The 14,477-nt window shown below is 34.3% G+C and overlaps 1 protein-coding gene across 1 annotated transcript; it reads left to right on the top strand.

The window, feature by feature from the left end:
• Window positions 1–4,408: 4,408 nt before the first annotated feature.
• LOC116115688 (beta-galactosidase-like) lies at window positions 4,409–12,773 on the top strand. Its single transcript, XM_031401813.1, has 11 exons — window positions 4,409–4,672; window positions 6,624–6,830; window positions 6,940–7,243; window positions 8,214–8,373; window positions 8,522–8,630; window positions 9,681–9,816; window positions 9,923–9,978; window positions 10,060–10,359; window positions 10,447–10,569; window positions 11,369–12,055; window positions 12,381–12,773. Exons 1-11 carry the CDS (start codon window positions 4,409–4,411, stop codon window positions 12,549–12,551), a joined length of 2,517 nt encoding a protein of 838 aa, XP_031257673.1. The 3' UTR covers window positions 12,552–12,773.
• Window positions 12,774–14,477: the final 1,704 nt, after the last annotated feature.

Genomic DNA, 14,477 nt, shown 5'->3' with positions numbered 1-14,477 from the left:
TCTTTGGCATTTCCATATCTTATTTATTTTTAATTTGCATTCTTGAACAGCCAAATTTGTATACTCTTGTTGTCATCCTCAAAGATGCATCTGGCCTTGTAGTGGATTGTGAATCATGCCTTGTCGGCATACGACAAGTATCAAAAGCTCCCAAACAATTACTTGTTAACGGCCGTCCAGTTGTAATAAGAGTGTTAATAGGCATGAACATCATCCACGTCTGGGAAGACAAACTTGAGTCATGCATGATTAAGGTTCTATTTATTCCTTTTGTCCCTCCTATTAGATTCAATTTCAAACTTGGTCCTGCAAAATGGTTTTATTACCATATTGTGAGTGTTCTAACTTTTCTGCCTACAGGATTTGGTTCTGATGAAGCAAACAATATAAATGCTGTAAGAAACAGCCACTATCCCCAACATCCCCGTTGGTACGAATTGTGTGATTTATTTGGCTGTACATGATAGACGAAGCGAATATTGAGACACATGGCTTCTACTTTCGGGCATCTGAAGCATCCTGTTCAGAACCAAGTTGGGCTACTGCTATGATGGTCGTGTGATAGGCATGGTAGAGAGAGACAAAAATCATGTCCATTATTTGCGGTCTTTAGGAAATGAGGCTGGATACGGTCCTAATCATTCTGCTTCAAGCGGTACTTGATTCTGCTTTTTTTTTATTATTTATTTATCTTTGGGAGTTTGGGGTTTTTGGAACCAATTTTGATACTTCATCAACTTCATGCTGTTTCATTTGTTGTTCTTTACTTTAAGCATAGTTTTGCAAAACTCTTCTAGTGAACGGGTTCTTAGATAAAATGAATTTATTTCTTAAAGGTGTCCCACAGAACCCTTGTTTGTGTGCAGGGAACTTTTCTGTTTTTTATGTTTTGCATTTTCACATTTACATATTTTGGCATCAAAAGCATCTGAGATATGAATACATATCTGAAGTTTTTTCTGAATTGAGGTGAAATTTGGAAAAGATAAAAGCATGCACTGCACTGATTGAATAAGAATTGTGCAATTTTGTTGTCTAATTTGAACTGGCACAGTAATAAGATCCAGCATATAAAATGTCTATTAATTTTAGATATTTCTGTAAGCTCTATGACAGATGGATTGTAGTTGTTCAAAAAGCTGGTCATGATTAAATTTCTATCTTTAAATTTGGGTATATAAATTTACTGAAGTCTTGGAATTGATCAAAATTATCACTCTTTCTTTCTCTCTACTCATGTCCGCTTGAGAGGGAGGTAGAAATTTATTGTTTTCCTTCCCCTATTTCCTTTTGGTCCAAAATTGAGAAGTGGATGCCGAATTGAAGACCAATGGGAGAAAAACTTTATAAAATTCTCTTCTTGTTGCCAGATAGGCGAACAATTGTGAACATAAATTTTTTTAGAGCAAGTTAAGTGATAATTCTGTAGAAAGTACTTGCTATAAAGATTATGATACTTTCTTAGTTTTCTCCTTCAATGAAAACAAAGAAAGAAAATTTTCCCCCCTTTCCTCTCGTTTATATACTTTCCTGTTCTCGTAGGTAATGAGATGAACTGAATTATGGTATGATGGATTTTGTATATAGGTTGGATTCGAGGAAATGACTCGCCGCTAATTCACTATGAAGGAGGTGGATCCAGAACTCCATCTACTGATATTGTATGCCCAATGTATATGCGTGTCTGGGACATAGTGAAGATTGCAAAGATCCAGCTGAAACACGTCCTTTGATTATGCGAGTATGCTAGTTCATGCTATTTTATTTTCACAGAGGCTGCTTGCTTTTTTATTTTTAGATAGCCAATAACAAGATAACTGGCCTTTTTATTTTGGTCTTTCACTTTGTTTTACTAAGGTTCTGAAGTCTCTAATGATAGGTATTCACATGCAATGGGAAACAGCAATGGAATCTTCATGAATATTGGGAAGCATTGATAACACATTTGGTCTCAAGGAGGCTTATCTGGGATTGGGCCGACCTGGTACAGAATCTTTCAGTCCAAGTGCAGTGAATAATTAACATCTTGCCAATTTGAGTTTTGGCAATATTTTAATACAATATTCATGTAAATTTTAAAAGAACTTTTGCAGTTAATCTAGTAGGCACCGCCTTGTGATGATAAATAAGTTTTCCCTCCACTTCTCTATGGACTTTTTTTCCCCAATTGCGTCGCCATGAACAGTTATGAAATTACTGTATGAAAATACTCTTTTCCCCTCTAATTCTCATCTGGCAAGCCATATATTTTTCTCAGAGGAAGTTTTGGCACTCCCTTTCATGTTAAACTCTTTGGTTTTCTCCTCACAAATATGCCACGTTCCTATATGAGAACAACTTTTGTTCTTGTCTCGGTTACTTTTGCTTCTTTCCTTTCAAATAATAACAGGTTCAAGTTCTTGAATAAGTTGAGGTAAACTGGATATGAATCACTGTGTCCTTTTTCTCGAGTATGTTTGTCTCCCTTTTCGTTTGAATGATGGTAAATGCTTGCACAGATCAGTAGAAACCTTAAGAAATTTAAGTAACAAATATCGAAGCTTTAATTAAGTGCAAGATATTATCTGCGCTTCAGTTTATTTGTTTCTTCCTATCTATGAGGTTCACATAAGTTTGTTTTTTCAGCATGCCATAACTCAACTAGAATTGTCTCTTATCTAGCTAGTTAAATTCTAGCAACTAACTTAATTAATGAAATTGCTGATTCTTTCTGTGTAAATATCATTCTATATTTTTTCAATTGTCAAATGTTTGAGCTCTGTTTTGTGGTCAAGGAATTTAGAACCTAATTCTCTGTTAACTTGAGCTATTTTTCTTGAAAATTATTATCAAAATGATTCCGGACTGTGTTCCATGCATCTGTTTCTCTTCATTTCTCTCCTCCCTTCTCCCTTTTTTTTCTCTTTTTCGGTTGCTCAGCAGAGGATGATATTACCGGAGATTAATATTTTTCATTTTGCAATTTCATATAGGGATATTGAAAGAGAGTGCTGATGGTAGTAAACTGGGCATATGGAGGTGATTTTGGGGATACACCTAATGATTTGAACTTCTGTTTGAATGGCTTAATATGGCCAGATCGAACTCCTCATCCTGCATTACACGGAACATCATATTTATGTCTTATGTAAAATGTAGGAATGTCTTATAGCTCTTATTCCAACGATCAGCTTGCATCACAACTCATTGTCCTTCTTATGATTTTTCAGAAGTTAAGTATCTCTATCAACAATCAAGGTTTCCATAAGAGAAAGCATGGTCAAGGTATTACCTTTCTTCATTGGCTTTTTATTACTTTTAATTTAATCTCATTTTTACTTACAGTTGAAATCTACTTTACAGATAACCAACACTAATTTTTTTGAAACAACGGAACATTGCATTTCACCGGGTTCTTCATGGGGATGGTTGTATGCTTGGATCTGGAGTTCTATCTCTTCCCGTGATACAACCCCAGAGCAGTTATGATATAGAATTGAAGTCAGTCCATGGTATTCTCAATGGGCTTCTTGTTCTGCAGAAGAAATTTTTTGACTAAACTGGTAAACTTTGGACTCTACACGCTGGGTTGAAGCTGGCCATGTGTTTCTTCTACACAAGTCCAATTGCTTCCAAAAGAGAAACTATTCGTCATGTAATTGTTCTTCCTTTTTTACATGTTCTTAAGTGCAGACACAAGGTAATATGGTTTATGCTTGATTAATGATGTCGGTTTTCAGGTCATCAAAACTGGAGGTGCTGTTATGCACACGAACTATGGGGATACAATTCTGGTCAGCCACCAGAATGATGGGGATAAAATTTGACATTCAGACCGGAGCTGTTGAAAGCTGGAGGTAGTTTATAAAATGTAGGCATATGGATTACAAAGAAACATAATAGAAAAGCACTGCCAAGACCTTCTTTTCATTTTTGAGCTGTTCATGAGATTCATTTTGTCAAGGTAATCATAAGCTTTCAGCTAATATTTCAAATAAGAACTTATGGTGTGCAGCCATTAGGATTTATGTAGAAGCTTACCTCTATTAATGCAATGCCAATAATCTAACTACTAGGTCTGACGAAGTCACTCTATGATTCTTTAATTGGATATAATGAGATTAAAGTTACTATAATTATATATATTAAGCTCAGGTGTCATGCCTGCTATTTTGTTTTAAGTTTAAAGTCTATTTCTTTTAGGTAATATTTACTTTGGATACTTTATCACTGTTGAGAAGAGGCTAGGGTGATTATGGTATCTTCACATTTAATTTACGGTAAACAAATTTATACTTTCTGTGTTTCTTTATAGTTGTTATATGTAATTGACAAATGGTGTAAGCACCATCCTAATTGAACCACTTGAATTATTCATACAGTGTTTCTTAGAATTAATGTATGATCAGTAACTTCTACACTCAAAGTTATGGTTTTCTTCTATGCACTCATTCAGGTTGAAGTGAAAATTGATACCTCTCGAGAAGCATCTAAAGATAGTGTCCTTGCCAACTTTGGCATAGAAGCAGCATTATATGACACCAGGAGCTGGTACAGCCATGATGGAATTAGCGATCTGCTTTCATCTAATGTGGCTAATATAAAGCTCAGTCCCTCTAGTGCAAGTGTAGACTTTCCTGGTTATGTGCTTGAGGGAAAACTTGAAATGCCAAGGCTTTGGTCTGCAGAGCAAGTAAGGAAGCCAACTTTTCAGATACCATTTCAAATTTATATTTATCATGAACTCATTAGGTGGTAAATAATTTTCCCCTTTCTTTTTATCTATTTTTTGTTTTTCCTTTGCGGGGGTGAGTGGGGCGTGGGGCATAGTGAGTGGTGTTGAGTATCTAAACTTTATTAAGCAACAAAGGATAACATTAAGTTTGTAGATGTTGACGTGCTAAATTTGTACCAGACAAGAAAAAGGGAAATATGGCTTCCTACTGAAAATGATGAAGTACAACAAGGTTAACAATGGTGTTGAAATAAATATTGCTTAGTTGTCAGTTACCAAACCAGTTGTGTGCAGTATACAAGATGTATTTCTCTTTATTTTCTGTTTCTGTATTTTCATTTTCTAGTCTTGCTGTTAGGCTATATAATCCTTGTGCTGTTACTAATCAATACAACTCTAAGTAATCTTTTTCTCTGTTAATAGATGGTGATGGTGTAAATGATCAGAATTTTCTGGCATTTATATCTTAACAGCTTAACTGTTGATCTAGGGTGTAGATGATATTAACAAATTTTCTGCAGTTCACACTTTCTTTAACTACCCTATGGTCTATTATGATATCTCATTGTTCCTTGCATGGTATCATATAATTTATGTATTTCTTTCAAACACCAACAACAAATGTTTGCTCAATATGAACACATATGTATATGGTGAAGTGCATTTATTGTCATAATCTATGTTATCAGCAGCATAGTTATTTTCATAATTTAAATACAGAGAAGAAGCATGCTATATGCTTTATATAAATGATTTTTACTGATTCTAATACGTTGAATAAGAAAACATGGTATGGGATAGGATTCAGTTTTTAGCATCGTTTTGGGCTGCGGAACTCTTAAGAATTTTTTCGATTCTTCACTTTTCTTTATTCATCTAAATTGGGATGGGGTTATCAATTAATTTGGCAGTGGGGTTTTGTATAGATTGATTCACATCTATATTATACAGCTTGTGTCTTTTTGAGACTGTTGTGGACATCTGGTTAATTGCTATAACTCATTTTTACCATCAATACATATATTTTGCTTCCTATATATATATATATATAAAAAGATAAATAAAAAAAAAAAAAAATTTGGTTGTGGTCATGGTTGTATGGTTTCTTATTGTATTGTTTATTTGTTATCATATAATGTAGAGTTTTTTTCCCTGAAAGAATAAACTTTAAATTAGTATAGCAGAAATGGAGAGGCATGGCAATGGGTTTGTTAACAAATTATATGGTAATGTAAGGTCCAGTGTGAGAAACATGAAGAACTTATTCATTTTAATATCTTTTGGCTTTATGATTGTAATTCCATAGGGTTTGAAAATTAGGATAGTAATGCATGAATTACACCACGTTCCTTCAATTTATGTATGAAAATCTTATCTGTATGAAAAAGATAAGTGAGGTGACACGTTTCCTCCCTCGAAGAATGTAAAGAAAATATCAAGGAATATATGCACACGTCTAAATGATTGCAGTGACATGAGGTTCTAGTCTCTTCCTGACCCATTGCTTTGAACAACTTTGTAAATTTACCTATCTTATTTCTCTTTTGTTTTGCCCATTTTGTTTCTTTGATATAAAAAATAGTGTATTTATTTAGTTTTTAATCAACAATGGAAGAAATGTCAAATGAAAATTTTGCATGTGATAGAAGTTTTTATTTCTTAGACGGTTCAAAGACTGCATTAGGAGATTCAAGAACTTTTCTGTAGAACTTCTATCTTATTTCTTGCTCTGTTAGCTTTCCTAATCAATTGTGCTCATGATTAGGTTTTATTGAGTTCCATAGAGTTTTTTGAACTCCATTGTTTTGTCCTTGCTTAGCAAATTTGACTTTGTATTACAATGTTTTCCTGTACCTAAATCTTTGGCATTTCCATATCTTATTTATTTTTAATTTGCATTCTTGAACAGCCAAATTTGTATACTCTTGTTGTCATCCTCAAAGATGCATCTGGCCTTGTAGTGGATTGTGAATCATGCCTTGTCGGCATACGACAAGTATCAAAAGCTCCCAAACAATTACTTGTTAACGGCCATCCAGTTGTAATAAGAGGTGTTAATAGGCATGAACATCATCCACGTCTGGGGAAGACAAACTTGGAGTCATGCATGATTAAGGTTCTATTTATTCCTTTTGCTCCCCTCAATATTAGATTCAATTTCAAACTTGGTCCTGCAAAATGGTTTTATTTACCATATTGTGATGTTCTAACTTTTCTGCCTACAGGATTTGGTTCTGATGAAGCAAAACAATATAAATGCTGTAAGAAACAGCCACTATCCCCAACATCCCCGTTGGTACGAATTGTGTGATTTATTTGGCATGTACATGATAGACGAAGCGAATATTGAGACACATGGCTTCTACTTTTCGGGACATCTGAAGCATCCTGCTTCAGAACCAAGTTGGGCTACTGCTATGTTGGATCGTGTGATAGGCATGGTAGAGAGAGACAAAAATCATGCTTCCATTATTTGCTGGTCTTTAGGAAATGAGGCTGGATACGGTCCTAATCATTCTGCTTCAGCTGGTACTTGATTCTGCTTTCTTTTTTTATTTATTTTATTTATCTTTGGGAGTTTGGGGGTTTTTGGAACCAATTTCTTGATACTTCATCAACTTCACTGCTGTTTCATTTTGTTGTTCTTTACTTTAAGCATAGTTTTGCAAAACTCTTCTAGTGAACGGGTTCTTAGATAAAATGAATTTATTTCTTAAAGGTGTCCCACAGAACCCTTGTTTGTAGTTGCAGGGAACTTTTCTGTTTTTTATGTTTTGCATTTTCACATTTACATATTTTGGCATCAAAAGCATCTGAGATATGCAATACATATCTGAAGTTTTTTCTTGAATTGAAGGTGAAATTTGGGAAAAGATAAAAGCATGCACTGCACTGATTGAATAAGAATTGTGCAATTTTGTTGTCTAATTTGAACTGGCACAGTAATAAGATTCCAGCATATAAAATGTCTATTAAATTTTAGATATATTGCTGTAAGCTCTATGACATATGGATTGTATGTTGTTCTCAAAAAGCTGGTCATGATTAAATTTCTATCTTTAAATTTGGGTATATAAATTTACTGAAGTCTTGGAATTGATCAAAATTATCACTCTTTCTTTTCTTCTCTACTCATGTCCGCTTGAGAGGGAGTGTAGAAATTTATTGTTTTCCTTCCCCTATTTCCTTTTGGTCCAAAATTGAGAAGTGGATGCCAGAATGGAAGACCAATGAGAGAAAACTTTATAAAATTCTCTTCTTGTTGCCAAGATAGGCGAACAATTGTGAACAGAAATTTTTTTAGAGCAAGTTAAGTGATATATTCTATAGAAAGTACTTGCTCATAATAAGATTATGAGTACTTTCTTAGTTTTCTCCTTCAATGAAAACAAAGAAAGAAAATTTTCCCCCTTTCCTTCTCCTCGTTTATATACCTTTCCTGTTCTCGTAGGTAATGAGATGAACTGAATGTTATTGGTATGATGGATTTTGTATATAGGTTGGATTCGAGGAAATGATCCCTCGCGGCTAATTCACTATGAAGGAGGTGGATCCAGAACTCCATCTACTGATATTGTATGCCCAATGTATATGCGTGTCTGGGACATAGTGAAGATTGCAAAAAATCCAGCTGAAACACGTCCTTTGATATTATGCGAGTATGCTAGTTCATTGCTATTTTATTTTCACAGAGGCTGCTTGCTTTTTTATTTTTAGATTAGCCAATAACAAGATAACTGGCCTTTTATTTTTGTAGTCTTTCCACTTTTGTTTACTTAAGGTTTCTTATGAAGTCTCTAATGATAGGTATTCACATGCAATGGGAAACAGCAATGGAAATCTTCATGAATATTGGGAAGCAATTGATAACACATTTGGTCTCCAAGGAGGCTTTATCTGGGATTGGGCCGACCTGGTACAGAACCTTTCAGTCCAAGTGCAGTGAATAATTAACATCTTGCCTAAATTTGAGTTTTGGCAATATTTTAATACAATATTCATGTAAATTTTAAAAGAACTTTTGCAGTTAATCTAGTAGGCACCGCCTTGTGATGATAAATAAGTTTTCCCTCCACTTCTCTATGGACTTTTTTTCCCCAATTGCATCGCCCATGAACAGTTATGAAATTACTTGTATGAAAATACCTCTTTTCCCCTCTAATTCTCATCTGGCAAGCCATATATTTTTCTCAGAAAGGAAGTTTTGGCACTCCTCCTTTCATGTTAAACTCTCTTTGGTTTTCTCCTCACAAATATGCCACGTTCCTATATGAGAACAACTTCTTTGTCTTGTCCTCGGTTACTATTATGCTTCTTTTCCTTTTCAAATAATAACAGGTTCAAGTTCTTGAATAAGTTGATTGGTAAACATGGATATGAATCACTGTGTCCTGTTTTCTCGAGTTATGTCTGTCTCCCTTTTCTGTTTGAATGATGTGTAAATGCTTGCACAGATCAGTAGAAACCTTAAGAAATTTAAGTAACAAATATCGAAGCTTTAATTTAAGTGCAAGTTATTATCTGCGCTTCAGTTTATTTGATTTTCTTCCTATCATATGAGGTTCACATTGAAGTTTGTTTTTTCAGCATGCTATAACTCAACTAGAATTGTTCTCTTATCTGGCTAGTTAAATTCAAAGCACCTTAACTTAATTAATGAAATTGCTGACTTCTTTCTGTGTAAATATCATTCTATTATATTTCTTTTCAATTGTCAAATGTTTGAGCTCTGTTTTGTGGTCAAGGAATTTAGAACCTAATTCGTCTGTTATACTTGAGCTATTTTTCTTGAAAATGTATTATCAAAATGATATCCTGGACTGTGTTCCCATAGCATCTCTGTTTCTCTTCATTTTCTCTCCTCCCTTCTCCCTTTTATTTTTCTCTTTTCTTCGGTTGCTCAGCAGAGGATGATATTACCCGGAGATTAATATTTTGCATTTTGCATTTTGCAATTTTCATGTAGGGATTATTGAAAGAGAGTGCTGATGGTAGTAAACGTTGGGCATATGGAGGTGATTTTGGGGATACACCTAATGATTTGAACTTCTGTTTGAATGGCTTAATATGGCCAGATCGAACTCCTCATCCTGCATTACACGGTAACATCATATTTATGTCTTATGTAAAATGTAGGAATGTCCTTATAGCTCTTATTCCAACGATCAGCTTGCATCACAACTCATTGTCCTTCTTATGATTTTTCAGAAGTTAAGTATCTCTATCAAACAATCAAGGTTTCCATAAGAGAAAGCATGGTCAAGGTATTCACCTTTCTTCATTGGCTTTTTATTTACTTTTAATTTAATCTCATTTTTACTTACAGTTGAAATCTTTCTTTACAGATAACCAACACTAATTTTTTTGAAACAACGGAACAATTGCATTTCACCTGGGTTCTTCATGGGGATGGTTGTATGCTTGGATCTGGAGTTCTATCTCTTCCCGTGATACAACCCCAGAGCAGTTATGATATAGAATTGAAGTCGAGTCCATGGTATTCTCAATGGGCTTCTTGTTCTGCAGAAGAAATTTTTTTGACTATAACTGGTAAACTTTTGGACTCTACACGCTGGGTTGAAGCTGGCCATGTCGTTTCTTCTACACAAGTCCAATTGCCTTCCAAAAGAGAAACTATTCGTCATGTAATTGTTCTTCCTTTTTTACATGTTCTATAAGTGTAGACACAAGGTAACATGGTTATATGCTTGATTAATGATGTCGGTTTTCAGGTCATCAAAACTGGAGGTGCTGTTATTCGCCACGAAACTATTGGGGATACAATTCTGGTCAGCCACCAGAATGATTGGGAGATAAAATTTGACATTCAGACCGGAGCTGTTGAAAGCTGGAAGGTAGTTTATAAAACTGGTCATGTGGAATTGGCCACCTTTTATTGAAACGAAATTGATCTTTTTTAAATGCAATTCACTATATAATGGCGAAGATACCTGTTTGAGCATTTTGGAAGCCAGCAGAATATAAATGGAAATCTTCTGGCAAATGTTACTCCTTTAAGTACAGTCTTTTATATGTTTGAACACATGTTACCTGATTGTCTTCATTTAAACAATATACATGCATATCAAACCTTGTTTTTTGATGGAACAAGTGAACACCTTTTCAGACTACTGCCAAAAAATTGTGTATTGAACTAGCCACAGAGAGGTTCTAACTTGCGGTTGCTTGCATGCAATGACAAATTTATAAACTTGGGATGCTTTGCTTGTCATGGTAGATGAAAAGTTTCTCCATAATATTTGAGTGCATTTTGAAATGGTAGAAGAGAAAGGTATTTAAGATTTAAAGTTAAAACACTTCTTTCAATATTTTTGTCTATAGCATTTAATTGAGAATTTCAAGGAATTACCTTTTCATGAAAACATTTTTAATTAATTATCTCTCTCTTTATTCCACGTTTTTCTTCTCTCTGAAATGTTTAGGAGAATTGAATGAATGAACCAAAAAATCAACATACTCTTGACATGTTTTTATTTTGATTTTCAACTTTCTGGAATGTTTAAAGACGCTAAAATGACAGCCATAACTGTTTAGAACTTGTTTCTTACATTTTTGTTGTCACACTCAAATTATTATCTGTCATGTACTTGACTATATTAGGAACTACGAGTAAAATTTTGTGCTGAATGGCAGGTTAATGGAGTTCCTGTGATGAACAAAGGCATATTTCCATGCTTCTGGAGGGCACCTACAGATAATGACAAAGGGGGCGGTGAAAGTAGTTACTACTCCAAGTGGAAAGCTGCTCATATTGATAGCCTTCTTTTTCATACAAAGGGCTGTTCCACACAGAATGTTACAGACGATCTTGTGAAGATAGCAGTGGTTTACTTTGGTGTGCCTAAGGGCGAGGGTTCCTCCTCTGAAAAGGAAAAACCAAATGCTTTATTTGAAATTGAATTGGTTTATACAATATATGGTTCTGGGAATGTCATTATCGAATGCAATGTTAAACCAAATGCTGATCTTCCACCTTGGCCACGTGTTGGAGTTGAATTCCACTTAGAAAAATCAATGGAAAATATCAAATGGTATGGTAGAGGACCGTTTGAATGTTATCCTGATAGAAAAGCTGCGGCACATGTTGGAGTATATGATCAGAAAGTGGGTGACTTGCATGTACCTTATATTGTTCCTGGTGAATGTGGGGGTAGGGCAGATGTTAGATGGGTGACATTCCAAAACAAGGAGGGTTTTGGAATTTATGCTTCAATGTATGACAACTCACCCCCCATGCAGATGAATGCAAGTTACTACACAACCACAGAGCTTGACCGTGCAACACACAATGAGGATCTCTTAAAAGGAGATATCATCGAGGTAATTTCAACTGTGTTTTCTTTTTCCTACCGAAGAAAATATTCAGTGTTAATAAAATATTTTTGTCAGCAGTTGGGTATCGAGCAGCCTTCTATTTCTTTTTTACTCAGAAGTTCCCCAACCCTTCTTATGTGTTCATTGAGTTTTGAACTGAGACTATTGCCGAATAATCATTTGAGCTAGTCCTTGGGGTTTATTTTTGTGCATTTTGTCGACTTATGTATATTTTTCTATATTTTTTTGCTCGTTCTCATGTTTACACGTATCTGTCTCAATTTTCATGTTCACTGTAACCAATTGTCCCTTCATGGTGATGGTATTATAGGTGCATCTTGACCACAAACATATGGGTCTAGGAGGGGACGATAGCTGGACGCCGTGTGTCCACGATAAGTATCTCATTCCTGGTGTACCTTACTCATTCTGTATTAGGTTATGCCCATTAACTGCAGCCACATCTGGCCATGACATCTACAGGTCCCAACTTCAGAACTAAGTCCTTTGAACAGATTGTGTTACTTGATACTTCAATAAGAATAAATGATGATGATGCGTGTTGCCGTTGTGCATATTGAAAGGTTCTCCTCAAGATCTTTTGCTTTTTGTGACAGAAGTAGTTTTTCATTTTCATTGTAAACTGTAGTAGTTTTCCCCTTGTAGGATATTCTGGGCTGGTTATGTGGTTCAAAATGCTGTGTTCGAGAATCCATTTTCTGGGCATACTTATTGAATAAAACTACTTTTCATATTTGCTTATTTATCTGGATCTTCTCTATTTATTGCTTATGCTATAATAAAATTTCAGGCCAGTAACGTTATTGGTCCCCGACAATCATCGGATGAGATTTCTCTTAAAAGGGAAGTTCGATTGACTTTGGCCATAATACAAGTATGTAAGAATGCGTCGTACTATGCTTGAAGATAAATTGAGTGTTGGATTAATGATGCGGCTAAGATTTACTGATAAAGAAAATACATTATTTATAAATGATAAATGTGATTACTACTGAACATTTTTAATCGGTTTAGTTAGTGCTCATGACCATCGACGATATCCCAAATTCGCATATCACTGAAGATCAAATATTGTTAGCAGTTTAACCTCAAGAGGTTAGTATAGTGGTCAATGAGGTTTGTTCATTTTTTTGAGTTCTTTAATTAAAATCTTGAGATCATTTATCACAATAATATTGTAGTTTACCTGGTTCTTTGGGCTTATGGGGTGTTCAATAGACCTTGGGGATTAGTTGAGGTGCGCACAAATTAATCCGTACACCCTGGTTATCAAAAAAAAAAAAAAAAGAATTGTCAGCAGCCATCATAATTGACTTCAAAAGCTAACAATAGTTTGAACAATTTGAATAAATGATGAAGTTTTTTGAGGCATAAAATGCTGAAAGAAATTGATATTGGCACAATGAAGGATGAAGATGGAGCATTAGCTGCTATGGTTGCTGAATCCGAGGCTTTACAGCATTAATAGAACTAGGTTTTTAGTTCCTTTTTCATTAGATATGTTTCCAATTGATGGAAAATGGGAGTTTGCAAAATTACAAAGCCAGGTTAGTATGATGTTGTGTAATAGGTTGATAATATTTAATGTATGTTTTCGTGGTGCAGTATGTTTGCTGTTAGAGAGAAGTTTCCAAATGTGTTCAAGGTACTTAAGACGGAAGTGAGTGGCTAGTTGATATTACATTACACGGTGGATTGTTTGGATTTTCATATGACAAAACCTCGGAGGAAGGAAACACTTGTCCCTTTGTGTTGCATACGATGAAGGCTGTATTTCATGCTACCACACGCTAAATTTTGAAGATTGTTGTTTGAAACGTGTGAGTATAAATCTTATTTATTTACCCAAACTGGTAGCCAGAAAATCATTCTAGGGCCAACACATAAATTAAACTTAACAATACAATTATTAATAAATTTATAGGGTATAATATATATTAAAATGTAAATATTTATTTATAATATTCTTTATAATTAATACATTTGACGATATAAAATAAATATATAATACTCAACAAGTGTAAAAACAACCAAGAAAATTTATTAAGGTAACAAATTATTATCAATTTTTTTCTCCATATGAGTTTATTTAGCAACCATAACATAAATGAACAGCTAAATAATGTATCACATAAAGTTATTATCGGCAACAATTGTCATGGCACCAAAATGTTTTCCAATATTTTGTTATAAATGAAATATAGTTTTTTGGAGGCAATTTTTCTCTCCTTGTAGACCGTTTCAATAATTAAAAATTGTAATAAACAACCATATTTTAGGTAGCTGAAAGTTATTTTCTTGGCGATGATCATTATGGTAATAAATTATTATCTATTTTTTGGTAACTTTCTCTCTATATGGACGTATTTAATAACTATATTTTAAAATTGAGAAATAAATATTTAGT

The sequence above is a fragment of the Pistacia vera genome, unplaced genomic scaffold (assembly GCF_008641045.1).
Source record: "Pistacia vera cultivar Batoury unplaced genomic scaffold, PisVer_v2 Contig751, whole genome shotgun sequence".
Classification (NCBI taxonomy): domain Eukaryota; kingdom Viridiplantae; phylum Streptophyta; class Magnoliopsida; order Sapindales; family Anacardiaceae; genus Pistacia; species Pistacia vera.
The sequence above is the reverse complement of the archived record's forward strand: the minus strand, read 5'-3'. Positions and strand labels throughout refer to the sequence as shown.

Excerpts from the sequence above, each read along its gene's own strand:
- LOC116115688 (XM_031401813.1), top strand. The coding sequence starts at position 4,409 with ATGGTTTTCTTCTATGCACTCATTCAGGTTGAAGTGAAAATTGATACC. Across the intron at positions 10,360-10,446 it reads AAAGAGAAACTATTCGTCAT|GTCATCAAAACTGGAGGTGC; the intron begins GTAATTGTTCTT and ends GTCGGTTTTCAG. Across the intron at positions 12,056-12,380 it reads TAAAAGGAGATATCATCGAG|GTGCATCTTGACCACAAACA; the intron begins GTAATTTCAACT and ends ATGGTATTATAG.